Raw genomic sequence first — 14,138 nt, 5'->3', positions numbered from 1 at the left:
GCTCATTTTATCCAGCTAAATAATTCAAATTCAGTCTAGGTAGGTTTACATAACCTACCTGCACCGATAATACATAGGTACTGATCAAATTACTAACCATGAATATTATCAAATTCTGAAACTCAACTCCCTGTAGACTACGCAGAAGATGGTATTCGAGAGACATTAATTTTACCTAAATTACCAGTTACCTGTGAGAAAATATACACGACACAATATTTACACGTATATTTTACATTTGACACCAACATTATTTTATGACCAAGCGGTCTTGGGTCTACACATAATGACCATACGAATACGACTAACTTGACAGATTTAAAACAATACCTAAACGTAACTATAGGCAGCTGCATAGCTGACTCATACCTATACCTAAATCTTTACTCGCAGTTCACACCTACACACACATACACACAGCTCTACATTTTAACATCCTCCCTTGCGAGTAAAAGATTATCACTAAAATAATTAAATTTATTTTTACCGAGAGGTTTTGTAAACATATCTGCCAGATTATCGGCACTTGGAACCTTACAAATAACAAATTCATTCTTCTTAACATAGTCATGTACAAAATGATACGCTACATTAATGTGTTTTGAGCGTTTTGTAAAATTACCATTTTTAGCAAGTAAAATAGCGCCGGTATTATCTTCAAAGACTTTCGTTTTCATTAACGACTTTTGGTCAACGCCAAGATCATTTAAAATACCCTTCAAAAATAGCAACTCCTCGATCACGTCAGCTATAGCATAATATTCCGCATGAGCGGAAGCTCTAGAAACAGTTTTCTGTTTTATTGTTTTCCATATAACCGCACTACCGTAAATACGTATAATAAAACCTGTAGTTGATTTACAGTCCTCGTCATTTGCCCAGTCTGAATCAACAAAGGCGTCTAAAATATTGTCAACGTATTTTCCATAATTTAAAACCTTATCCCTAGTATGGTACAAGTATATTAGCACTCTTTCGGCATATTTATAGTGCTCACGAGTTGAACAGTTTTGAAAACGACTTAAATAGTTCACAGGGAACGAAATATCTGGCCTTGTACCTTGAGAGACATAAAGCAAAGCACCTATTAAATTTCGATAATTTTTACTCTCATTTGGCTCGCCTCTTGTCAAATGGAGCCTCTCTTCCATAGGAGTTTGACAACTATCCGATTCAGTAACATTAAATTTATGAGCAATTTCAGAAATATATTTCTTTTGACTTAAGGTCATTTTACAAGATTTTACGTCATAATTTATTTGAATACCCAAATAGGATGTAATCCTACCTAAATCAGTTATCTCAAAACGCTTCTTGAATTTCTCTTTAACCAACAAAATATTCTTCAGATCACCACATAGCAACACATCATCAACGAAAATAATGCAATATAATCCCAACTTTTTATTATAATATAGGCAGGGATCATGCCTACTTCTTTCAAAACCTACACTCAACAGAAAATCATGCAAACAATCATACCAGTTTCTCGGACTTTCCCTCAAACCATACAATGAACGAAATAAACGATATACTTTATCACCTGAACCAATTTTACAACCCTCTGGCTGTTCTACATATACCTCAGACTTTACAGGACTATTCAAAAATGCAGTTTGAATATCAATGTGGTGAATATCAAGACCTCGAACACAACTCATAGCCAATAACGTTTTCAAAGACCCTAATTTTGCAACAGGCGCATAAATTTCCTCCTCAAGCTCAAAATCTGTTTGCTCATACCCTTTAACTACTAACCTTGACTTAAAACGACCTCCATCTTTCACTCTATATACCCATTTCGTATTTAAAACTTTCTTATCTTTTGGCCTATTTACCAGTTTCCAAGTATTACTTTTATTTAACGAATCAAACTCACTTTTCATAGACTCACGCCACTTTTCCGCATTTTTGGACTCAACAGCTTCAATAAACGTTTCTGGACATGCTACATTAACATACTTGCAATTGATAACATAATCGTTGAACCTACTTGGCATCTTCCTATCTCGTTTTGGCCTACCTTGCACTTCTTCAGATTCATTTTCAGACACATTTTCGCTCGAACTAGAACTACTACCTTCCTCACTTCCATTTTCCTCAGTTCTTTCCTCAGAAAAACTTTCATCATCGAGAGAAATTACGTACGTATTTTTTTCTGCAAACTGAACATTCCTAGCTAATACAACTTTTCCTCCAATCAACACTCTGTACCCTAACTCATGATATCCTACCAGTTTTCCTTTCACTGCCTTATCATCCGAAGATTTTCTTTTTTCATCTGGAATTCGAACAAACACATCAGACCCATACATCTTTAAATTTTTCACTGATGGATACCTACCTGTAAAAATTTCATAAGGAGTTTTTCCTTCAAAAGTTGAACTATTCAACAATCTGTTTCCTATATAACAAGCTGTACCTACAATTTCAGGCCAATATTTTTTCTCCAAATTTGCCTCTTTTCTCAAGCAACGCACACGATCCATAACAGTACGATTATAACGTTCGGCAACACCATTCAATTGATGATTATAACTTACACATGGGAAAATTTGAAAACCATTTTCACGAGCATAATTATAGAATTTTTCATTTAAATATTCTTTACCATTATCACATCGAAATTGAACAATAGGACCTTGAATTAAATTTTGAATTAAATTACAGTACTCCATAAATTTATCAAACACTTCCGACTTATTTTTAATAGGATACACCTTAGCAATACGTGAATAGTCATCAATAAAAGTTACAAAATAGTTTTCACCATTATATCCAATAACATCGCAATATTTCACATCAGAGTGAATAATTTGGCCACAATAATAGGCTCTATATCTCTTTGTGGCATATTTTAAATTTGACTGTTTTGATTCTAAACAAATTTCACATTTCATAAAAACATCTTCCAAATTTTCCGGCAAACCATCAAGATAACCATGTTTACACATTTTTTGCAAATCAACAAAATTTACGTGTCCAAGAATTCTGTGCAAATATTCCTTTTTAGTCATATCCTTTTTTGTAAAATTAGCAGAAATAACAGAATTGTCAAAAATTACGTTACAGGTAATAGGATAAATTTTATCAACTTCATTTGAATAAAATAAAAAATCATAATTCGAATTGTAAACTTCAACATAATTTTCATCAAAAAGTACCTTACATCCATTTTTAGTGATACCTGCTACACTCAATAAATTTTTACCAATTTTTGGCACATAAAAAACATTACGAACGTTTATAATAGATTCATGCCCATCACAAATAAATTTACACATAATATTGCCAACTTTAACAGCATGAATTTCCGAATCATCACCTAGTTGAACTTTGGCAGGTTTTTTTAAATCAATAAATTCATAAAAATACTCATCAGAGTCAATTATATGATCAGAACATCCACTATCAATGAGCCACTGAATTTTACCATCATTATTACAAAATTTCGTTGAATTTAAACTTACATGAAATGCATCTATATTATTTCGTTGCTCATTTTCTCGGAGATTTTCATTTCTCTGAAAGTTACTCTGGTTACCTCTGCCTCTCCAGCCTCTCGAATTTGACCAATTTCCACGAAAATTACCACGATCAGAACCATTATTATTGAACCCAGCTCGAAAATTTCCTCTTTGATTGAAATTGAATCTCCCACGAAATTGACCTCGACCACCAAAATGACCAGGAAAATTACCTCGTCCTCTTTGCTTCGATTTATTTTCAGGGCAATATTTTCTGATGTGCCCTGGTTTATTACATCCATAGCAAACTGCTGTACTCACTGAAGTTTTAAATGCACTTGCATCAGTTTGAGATTCTGGCTTACTTTCCGAAGTTGAAGCTTTTGACTTTTTATCTTGTTTTTCTTTTCTCATTTTTAATTTTTCTCGGATATAATTACAATTTTTTTCTTCAGGTTTCAACAAATCAATAGTCTCTATAAGATGGTCACATGATTCTGGCAATGTAGCAAGCAAATAATGTAACTGCCTATCTGGACTGATATCTCCACCAGCATTTCCTAGATCCTTGACTGCTCTCTCGAAAATTTGAAAAAAATTCTCCACATCGTCACCATCCTTGTACTCTAAAGATGTTACTCTTTTTTCCAATAGCACTATTTTTGCTTCCGATTTTTGTAGGAACCTTTTATCCAAGCACTCCAGCATTGCCTTTGGCGATTTACACGACATAATTAGGTCAGGATCGACAGCAATTGACATGATATATTCAGCTTTATCCTTTTTAGTTTCAAAATCGTCTTTATCAACACCATTCGCCGGATTGTCACTTTCAAAAACGGCACTCAGTTTTAAAAATTTAACCAGTTTCATTAATTGATACCGCCACTTATCGTATGGAACTTTTCCATCTTCGAATCGCGGAATAGGTAGCTCTTTATTCATTTTAAAACGATTTTTTTAAATTCACAATTTTAATCAAAAACCATACGACTCTGCTACCATGAGAAAATATACACGACACAATATTTACACGTATATTTTACATTTGACACCAACATTATTTTATGACCAAGCGGTCTTGGGTCTACACATAATGACCATACGAATACGACTAACTTGACAGATTTAAAACAATACCTAAACGTAACTATAGGCAGCTGCATAGCTGACTCATACCTATACCTAAATCTTTACTCGCAGTTCACACCTACACACACATACACACAGCTCTACATTTTAACAACCTGTTTATGTATTTAGTACCTATCTAATACCTATACATAATATCCCATCCCTCCGCTATAATGGGATAGATATGTACGATAATCTCTCTATTTGTATATTTTACCACTTCCGTAATGTATTCGCATTTGAACTATTGTTCTACTTTTGAAACTAAAAGTGTTAGTATTAATCAAAGAAACCAGCTAGAAAATGATTTGTTATACGATTAAACGTACAATAGAATTATGTTTTTGCGTGTTAAATTAGCCCCTGCATAGCGTATGTTCCATCAAGAAAGTCGGATGTAGCATTTTACTAAATAACTAAAGTTGTATTGTTAATATGAACTTTACAAAGTATCGATCCTTGAGGTCAGCCGCATCATGCTTATAGTGAGGAGTACCCGGGCTCTTTATTCTCATAGATTAAATATTCTATACAACTTTCTCTCTTGTCCAATTTCGTTGTTTTCTCTGCTTTGTAATGAATATCATTTTCGTCGTTCGAATAAAGTCGTATAGCTAGTTGAATTAAATTTCGAAAATAATTCGTATAGTAAGTAGGTACCCTACCTACATACAAAGGTACTTATTTTGTAATAAGTAGTTTGCTCACAAATGCAGTTGAAAAGATGAATTCAGTCAAGTTATAGAAACTGAAAATTTATTAAAATAATTATGATATTTTTATAGGTACCTACGTAGTATCATTGATCAGCGTTCTGAAACACCTACATGCGCAAATACTCGTGAATCAACTAGTAGGCAACATTGACCTTTGCTTTTTGTTTCCATGTCTATTGCTTTCATGATTTACTGTAATTAAGAAGGAAAAATATCACATAATTTTCACGTAAAAATGGTTCAAGTTTTATTATTGATATTGTTATTTTTTGGCTAGAAAACTCGGGAAAATCACCCTTTGTGTTAATTTCTTTGCACCTAACAATAATTGAACTTTATATAAATTGAAAAATATTTGTATTCTTTGAAGTATTAGGTACCTGGGTATTATTCGGAGTAATAACTGGTATACCTATTCACAATGCTGTTTATTTATACCATAAACGTTCGTGTTTGTTTCACTGTTCACAGGCCTAAGTAGGTATAGAAAATTTAAATTCTACTGCAAACGATGAATTTCTCTTTGAAATTCGAATGAATTAGTGAATGTAGGTAACCAAGGTACATAAAATTTATCTGCAGTGAACGACTGAACGTATCAAGGTTAATTGATAATGCTTTTATTAGTTTCATGTTTCTTTTGCGGAAATGCTCATAATTTGTAGAGGTGATAGATTATTTTTAAAACCAATTTTCGTCACTTTTGATTTTAAAAACATCTGAATTGTTGGCAAAAAGTACAACTTTTTTTCATTTTTTGTCGAAACAGCAAGACTTTTTAAACAACTTCTTGGTAAAAAAAATAAATTTTTTAATATGTACCTAATATTGACAAAAATGAAGACGTTGGCAATATCAAAGAAAAATGTAACTTTCTTGACAATTTTTGACAAAAAAACGAGATTTCAACTATTATAGGCAGCAAAAGACAGCTTTTTTGACAAATTATTTTTTGGATTTTTTTTTGTTTGCAAAAAAGCGATAATTTTCAGCGCTTTAGACAAAAAAAAAACTGAACGTTTCTAGCATTTCTAGCAAAAAATTGAGTTCGTGTTAAAACAAGATTACTTAGCAAATTTTGTAAAAAGCAAAAGTTTTTGCCAAATGCAGGCCAAGTGATATTTTTTTCAATTTTTGCTTAAAAAATCAGAGTGCTACCGCTTTTTGCTTGAAAAAGTAATTTTTTAGAGTAATAGGGGTGTTCGAGCGCTTCCAGATACTTACAACTTCCAGAATTTACAGCAAAGCAGTTTTACAGCATACTGTAAAACTGCAAGTTGAGCGCTAGAACACTTTTTGACAATTCTGTAAAAGCATATTGCTGGTAAAAAGCTATAACGCTGTAAATAAATTTATACGACTTTCTACTGATAATTTATCACAAAATTGTGAAAAAAATTTCATAAAATACGGCATTTTATCATTATTAATAAAAAAAAAAAAACGAAAATGAAAACTTTATGAAGTGGGAGAGTGAAATTACCTAATTACACCTTTAAATTATCATTCAAAAAAGAAAAGAAATCAACACTTTGAAAAATAAGGACAAGAAAACAATTAAAGAACCATCCAACTACTATTACAGCATTTACAGTACCTCTCGAGCTGCTGTAAAAAAGTAAGCAGAAACTTACAGTTTCTGTAAAACTGCAATTTACAGAAAACCGCTCGAACAGCATGCTGCAATTACAGCAAAACCGCTCGAACACTTTTTTACGTTTTCTGTAATTTTCTGGAGGATTCTGTAACTTGCTGAAGAGCGCTCGAACACCCCAAAACGCAGTTTTTTTGACAATTTATGCACCAACATTTTTTTTAAAAAAGCGACAATTTTCAGTAATTTTTTACACAAAACTGAAAATTTTTACCTCTTTTAACAAAAAAGTGAGTTCAGGTAGAAAACAAATTTTCTTAGCCATTCTGTAAAAAACGAGAATTTTTTAAAATTTTTGTCGTAAAAGTGAGAGACTTCTTTGCAACCTCATGATACATATTATATTTTTCTTTTCTTTTTTTTGATAATATTGACAAAAAGCAAGACATTGGTTGGCAATTTTTGGAAAAAAATCAAGGCTTTTGGGCATTTTTTGTCTACAAAACGAGATTTTTGGACAATTTATGGTCACAAACTGCACTTTTAGAAATCTTAACGAAAGCCAACCTTTTTTGCTATTTTTTAGGAGAAATCGATATCTATTATTTTTTCATTTTTTTTCAACACACTATAGTTGGTAAGGACGAGGAAATGAATCCAAGATCAAGAACAAAGTGAAACAGACCAAGTGGACTCGATACGATAAGACTATATTATTTTTAAAAAATGCAAGTACTAAAAATAATAGGTAACTAACTAACTAACTATGTATTTTCTTCACACTGTTACGTTAATGATCCACTAAATTCAAAACATAAAAATAGTACTGAAAAGAATAGGAGTAAAAAAAAAGACTACAAAAAGGTACAGTTGATCGACTAGAGTTTCATGCTAAAATGGAAAATCGAATATAAACGTTAAAAAAGATTTTAAATTAGATAAATTGAATTTTTTTCGTATTAAAATAGGGAGTCAAGAAGTAAGAGGTCAGAACAAGGGACCAGGTATTCGGAATGTTTTACAACGAACGACTTTCAAGTTTCAAAGAACGCATAATACTATTGGCTTCTGAGTAGATTTTCGATTTTTTTAAAAGCATAATCCAAACAATTCAGAAGAACTGGGTTACAACCGTTTTTCATAATCGTCGAAAATCTATACGTACGGAAATTTTTCTCGGTGTCAATGTAAGAGACGGCTCCCTTCAGAGGACACATGATTATCTTGGTGTGATCGTTGAAGTGCATCTGCAAAGTAAAATAAAATTAGAACGGTGCAAAACAGAGCAGTTGTGAAGTTAAGATTTGATTTATGGTTGGATTTTTTACTCACCTGTACCGTGCCATTGGTCAATTGCATAATCAGAGTGGATGGGGTTCTATGCCACGTGTGCAAATAGGGTATACGACTTGGAGAATCTGATTCCTGTACTTGGACCGAGGCTCCGGCTTTGATCAAGTGTTCCTTCATGTATCTTCGGAAATACGACAGTAATTAGACTTTAGACGAAGAATTCATTGAAATCGATAAAAAAAAGTATTTAGGCTTACTTCTGATTGGCCGACAACACAATACGACTGTTATCGTTGAACAGGATGCCTACTCCGTCATCGCATAATTGATACCCGAAACCGTACTTATCGGAATAATCGCTCCATTTACTGATCCAGACGAACGGTTGAGCAGCAGGATCGGTTACTCCTTCTGTAACAACAAAAAAAAAAATCAGTTGAGATTGTTTTATCGTGAAGGGTCAAATTGTAGATGACTAAATACTCACCAGCGTCGCTTTGGAAACGTGACGGTTTGGATTTCAAAACTTCTTTTAATTGAGCGTGCAACGTTCTGAAGTGATGGTTACATTCAGAACTTGTGACCATGATACCTCCGGCTTTCTTTCCATGAGCGTCTCCGGTACCTTGTCCAGCTTTTATGTTACTCTTGAGTGGGACCAAAGCTGGACTGTCTTCACCTCCTGAAAATCATAACATGATTACGTTCAGTTAAAATGTGAGGGAAAACATCTCAAAATTCCAATAAATCAAAAATATTAACGACTCGATTAACACGTTGACCGAAAGCCTGCGAAGAGGAGTGAGTGAAAACCAACAATCATTTGAAATGGATTTTTTTTTCAGAAACGGTTTCAGCAATTAAAAAAGGATTGCGGTACTCCCACTGTCAAGAAACCTCGATAGCAAACCCACACCAGTCAATCAGCTGTTCACAACAACCTTCGTCAACAGCACATTTCCAAGTAAAAATAATCTCACCATTATTGACTTCAACCAACGGTCTGCGACCCAACGGAAGACATCCTTCAACATTCATAGAATCGAATCTAGGAGCAACAGTTAAGAACGAAACCGGCAGTTTGGAAGGTATAAAATCTGCGGGGAAAAATGCACCAGTTAAAAATACGTTCTAGTATAGATAGAATTATTCGAGTACGAGTTTTGCATACCCTTAAAAAAAATCAGAGCTGATGATTTGCTCGACTGTGGGTCTTTCCTTTGGAGTGGGTAATAACATAGACTGGATTAGATCCACAGCCAGACCTTTAATTTGAGTGGGGATTTTGTAGGCACAATTTTTAATATTTGCGCGCGTTTTTGTTATAGATTTTACCGCGAAAGGAGGTTTGCCAACGAGTAACGTGTACCTGTTCAGAAAAAAAAAATCACATTAGAACACAATTTCATTGAGATTATTCGACATAATTATATTCTAGATGAAAAAAGTACATCGCTCATAACGCAGCCAAATCTTACTGCTTCACAATCACCAAATATTTCGAAAAAATACTCCATTTCGAGTAAAACTAGCAAGTAGCAACCAAACGATATGAACGATGTACTTCTTCACTCAACGTAAATAAAAAAATCGCTCACATAATACAACCAAGGGACCAAACATCGACTTCGAAGTTGTGTTCTGTCTTATTGATCATCTCTGGAGCCACGTTATCAATACTGAAATTTGCGGGGAAAAAATAACCGTAAAAAACCGTACAAAAAAAACATCGAGTAATCTGAATCTCTCGAGCTTACTTTTTCCTTTGGCCTTCGTCTTCGATTTTCATGGCGAATCCAAAATCGCTGCTTTTCACTTCGATATCGTCGTTTAAAAATAAGTTACCTAATTTTAAATCTCTATGAATAATTCCATTATCGTGTAAATACAGCACACCGTCGAGTATCTGTTTCATAAAGTATCTGGTTTCCGGTTCTGTTAAAGATTTTCGGCGTCTGGAAAATGAAACGAAATAATGATAAAATACCGCAATCTACGATTAGGCTAATCGGCCATAATTGAACAGTTCGAGTTTGTTTACTTTAGTAATTCCATGAGAGATCCTTCTTGGCATAATTCTAATACGACGTAGACGAATTCATCATTTTCGAAGAAACCGTGGAAACCGACGATATGTTTGTGATTGACGCTTCTGTGCAAGTTTACTTCTCGGGTTATTTTCTCTTTTAGGTTACTCTTCGTCAGCAACTTTTTCGATACGATTTTTCCGGCGTACGTGCGACCGGTTGCCATATCCTCGAGTTCGTAACATTTTGCGAAACCTCCCTAAACACAACATATAATGCATTTCGTCAATTACGAGGATAACTACTGTATCAGCCTGAAGTGGAGGGGTTTCAAAGGGTGAAATCCTCAAACAAAGCGTATCAGTTAAGAAAATACGAAAGTATCGTAATACGAATAAACGCAGAATAGAGGAATATTAGCCAAAATTTGATTGGTATCTAGAAGATACTTATGGCCATGGCTTACCTCGCCGTAGAACTTTCCCCTGGCATATCTCGTATTTGTACTCTTGTCTATTATAGTTTCAGCAATAACGACGTCGTCAGCTTTCTTAGGAGGAGCCATTTTCAATTAAAACTATACAAAACTTAACAAATTTGATCATGAATTTAGCAGGCAAAGGTAAAATTGCAAAATTACGAGGGAATTTCGTGATAAGAAAAAATTTGAAAAGTAAACAACGAACAGCACAATCACTAGCCAATCACGAACCGCAACGCTAACGCACTCTGTGGAACGTGGTGGTAGTTCGAATTGGAAAGCAAAAAATCGCAACAGTGACGTCATCCAAGTACAAAATGTCTGGTAAGTGAGTGATTTCTCTCAGTATATAAGAAGCATCGAAACACGTTGTAATTGGCTTCTGTTGCTGAAACAGAAGTCCATTTCATTGTGAGAGGCAATTTGTTCAATTTTTTATGAATTGTTGGTTAAATCATCACCAAAATGTCGTTTTTATCATCAGTGAATCAAACAACGGTGGTAAGTGAAATTTCACTATTATTTTCGGTACCATATGGAACAACCCATATTGCCAGCTCAACAGTTTGTCTGTATAAATTATCCTTATTCGTACGGGTACATTTCACCACAACAATCGTAAAATGGGTTTGAAAATTCTGATTAATTACAATCAATACTCGAAATCGTATATCAGTGGTATTGCTTATCTACAGAGTGTTTACATGTAAATACGATACGCCTGTGAAGTGTTTTGATTACGAATATGTCTTATTTCAGGTGAAGTTTTATTCCAATGTAATGGACGATGTATTAGCCGGCGTACGAGAAGCTTTTCTAGACGAAGGAGTCGACGAACAAGTCTTACAAGAATTAAGGCAAATGTGGGAAGCCAAAGTGTTAGCTAGTAAAGCCATCGATCCTCCTGAAATAGTCGAACCCCAACCACCGCCTTTACAAGTATCCCAACCGCAGAATGAACCGAATAGAGTACACCAACAAAGTAATTTTTCCATTACGAAATCCTAGTGAAATAATCATTCTAGTCAGTAGGTAGATTCGATGGATTCATTTTTCTATTCGTTGAATTTTTTTCTCGTCGATATGGCAACTTAATGTATGCAATTATTACGCATAAATTATAACGTTTAACGAACTTTTAGCCACGAGTTATTACGGTAATAATGATGATTCATTAGAGAAATAATTTAAATGTATATTTTCATTATTTAGCCAACGGTACGCAACAACCAATGCAGTCGTCATCGTCGCCAAAGAATAAACCTAGTACATCAGTGAACAACCAACAAAATGTGATGAAGCAGTTTACCCCAGCCCCATCACAAACCATCAATTTGACTAATACAGCAGTTACGGATCTTAATAATAAAATGGTGCCAATTTCATTAACGTTACCTCCTCCATCTGGATCGCAAAATACTCAACCTAGAGTCTACAGCTTACAAGTTCCAGCGTCGGCTTTACAATGTAATTCCGTCAATCTAAGCTGTGTGAAATCGTCGTGTTTTTGACTGCATTATACTAACCGTGGATTATTTCATTTCAGCTGATCAGTTGCAACGAATTCTCACCGCCCCTGTGATTTCTGCCACTATGTCGTTACCTGAAAGTGTAGCTTCAAATCTTCTTCAGCAGCACGTAACCGCTGCTTTGCAGGGTCAAGCTAGCGTCATTCCGACAGCTACTAATAATACTGGTATGAAATACACGTTGAAAATTTTATTTGTGAAATTGATTTTCCAAGTTGTTATTCTTCTCTGCTATAATAGGTAATAATGTGTTACAATTAGGTGGAGCTCAGAATTTACTGATACCGCAGAACTCAAATAGGCAATTTCCTCATATGAATCAAGTAAATATTCCAACTTGAGTATATTTCACGTTTTATAATTTATATCGACTTGTTTCTTGATGATGAAACGCACAAAGTTATCCTTGCTCGCATATTCCCATTATGTGGGAAAATGACGATTAAACTGGCCATTCTGTGTGTGCCCGAGGCGCTGCAGAATCTGAAAGCTACAATAGTCGATACTTTGTTGTATGTGTGTTTTTTTTTTAATTATTAGTATTTTGATTTAGATACCAAAATGATAATTTTAACTTCACGTTTTATAATTTATATCGACTTGTTTCTTGATGATGAAACGCACAAAGTTATCCTTGCTCGCATATTCCCATTCTGTGGGAAAATGACGATAACATTGGCCATTCTGTGTGTGCCTGAGGCGCCGCAGAATCTGAAAGCAAGAAATACTCTCTTGTGTTTTCCATCACTTTGTACTAAATCGTTTTTTCTGAACCTGGATGTATTAGATTTCAGGAAATATATCGCAAGTCGATGGCGCCTGTGACGTATCAGATGATGAAGGCGAGCCTTCAACTAACACTACTTCACTCAACGAAGAACCTGTGAATTTTAGTATTACTGTGTTAGATAAAATTCATCAAGTCGATGGTATTTACGACACTTCGGATGATGACGATGAAGATGACGACGACGACGACGATGATATCGATGACGATGATGACGACGACGACGATGATAATAAAGATGAAGAAGAAAACGAAGAAGCTGAGAATGGTGTCGAGGAGGTATTTATTTTCAAGTTATCGGGTTAAAAACGGTTGTTTCAGTATTTCATATTCTCATTTTTGCAGGATCCTTTGAATTCGGAAGACGATGTCAGCGAAGGAGATAATACTGATCTTTTTGACACCGATAATGTTGTAGTTTGTCAGTACGATAAGGTACCTACTTATAAAATCATATTCTTCGATGATTACATCATTTAGTGATTCATTTTTATTACTTAATGAATTTCTTTTCTCATATAGATTAACCGATCAAGGAATAAGTGGAAATTCTACTTAAAAGATGGTATCATGAATTTATCAGGCAGAGATTATATTTTCCAGAAAGCCAACGGCGATGCGGAATGGTGAAGAAAGATAACACAATACCCTTCGTGAGAATTTCATTATGTTGAAAAACGAAGCAGGGTTTCAACTAATCATGATTTCTCATTACGTTCGATTTATGCTGTGTGCGTTTTACAAGCGTACTCAACACATCGACGATATTAGTACTCAGAAATTGATTCTTCTTGTATTTTGTATATATTAATACTTTCAATTATACCTTTTAAAAATAACAAAATAAAAGTTTTGTTTTTTGTTTGCAGTATTATTTCGACGTTTTTTTTCTCTTCGATTTTATTATGTCTCACAGTGAATGTGATTGAAGGAAGTTTCAATACAAAAAATGACAACTGAATGAATCGCTGTTTTGTTTTATTCCAGCATCAGCACAAGTACGTGAGAGTGAGATAATCATAATTTATAATAATTATTTTTTTATTTTATCTTATCAGATTGAGATTTACTTTGTGCGTCGACTTTGGATGTTACAAACATACAGATAAC

General features: G+C 34.2%; 1 protein-coding gene and 1 pseudogene across 2 annotated transcripts; one reads left to right on the top strand and one right to left on the bottom strand.

The window, feature by feature from the left end:
- Window positions 1-7,602: 7,602 nt before the first annotated feature.
- LOC135848357 (serine/threonine-protein kinase PLK1-like) lies at window positions 7,603-10,939 on the bottom strand (annotated as a pseudogene).
- An 85-nt stretch (window positions 10,940-11,024) lies between these two features.
- Window positions 11,025-13,902, top strand: TfIIA-L (transcription factor IIA L). 2 transcript variants are annotated; one of them, XM_065368930.1, is made up of 8 exons: window positions 11,025-11,213; window positions 11,472-11,694; window positions 11,925-12,179; window positions 12,259-12,408; window positions 12,482-12,564; window positions 13,029-13,307; window positions 13,374-13,463; window positions 13,551-13,902. In XM_065368930.1, exons 1-8 carry the CDS (start codon window positions 11,178-11,180, stop codon window positions 13,656-13,658), a joined length of 1,224 nt encoding a protein of 407 aa, XP_065225002.1. In that variant the 5' UTR covers window positions 11,025-11,177; the 3' UTR covers window positions 13,659-13,902. The 2 variants fall into 2 exon arrangements, with proteins under 2 accessions (XP_065225002.1, XP_065225003.1); XM_065368931.1 differs by having other exon boundaries at window positions 11,026-11,213; window positions 12,503-12,564.
- The last annotated feature ends 236 nt before the right edge of the window (window positions 13,903-14,138 follow it).

This window comes from Planococcus citri, chromosome 5, assembly GCF_950023065.1.
Source record: "Planococcus citri chromosome 5, ihPlaCitr1.1, whole genome shotgun sequence".
Taxonomy (NCBI): Eukaryota; Metazoa; Arthropoda; class Insecta; order Hemiptera; family Pseudococcidae; genus Planococcus; species Planococcus citri.
This window is presented reverse-complemented; position numbering and strand designations above follow the sequence as displayed.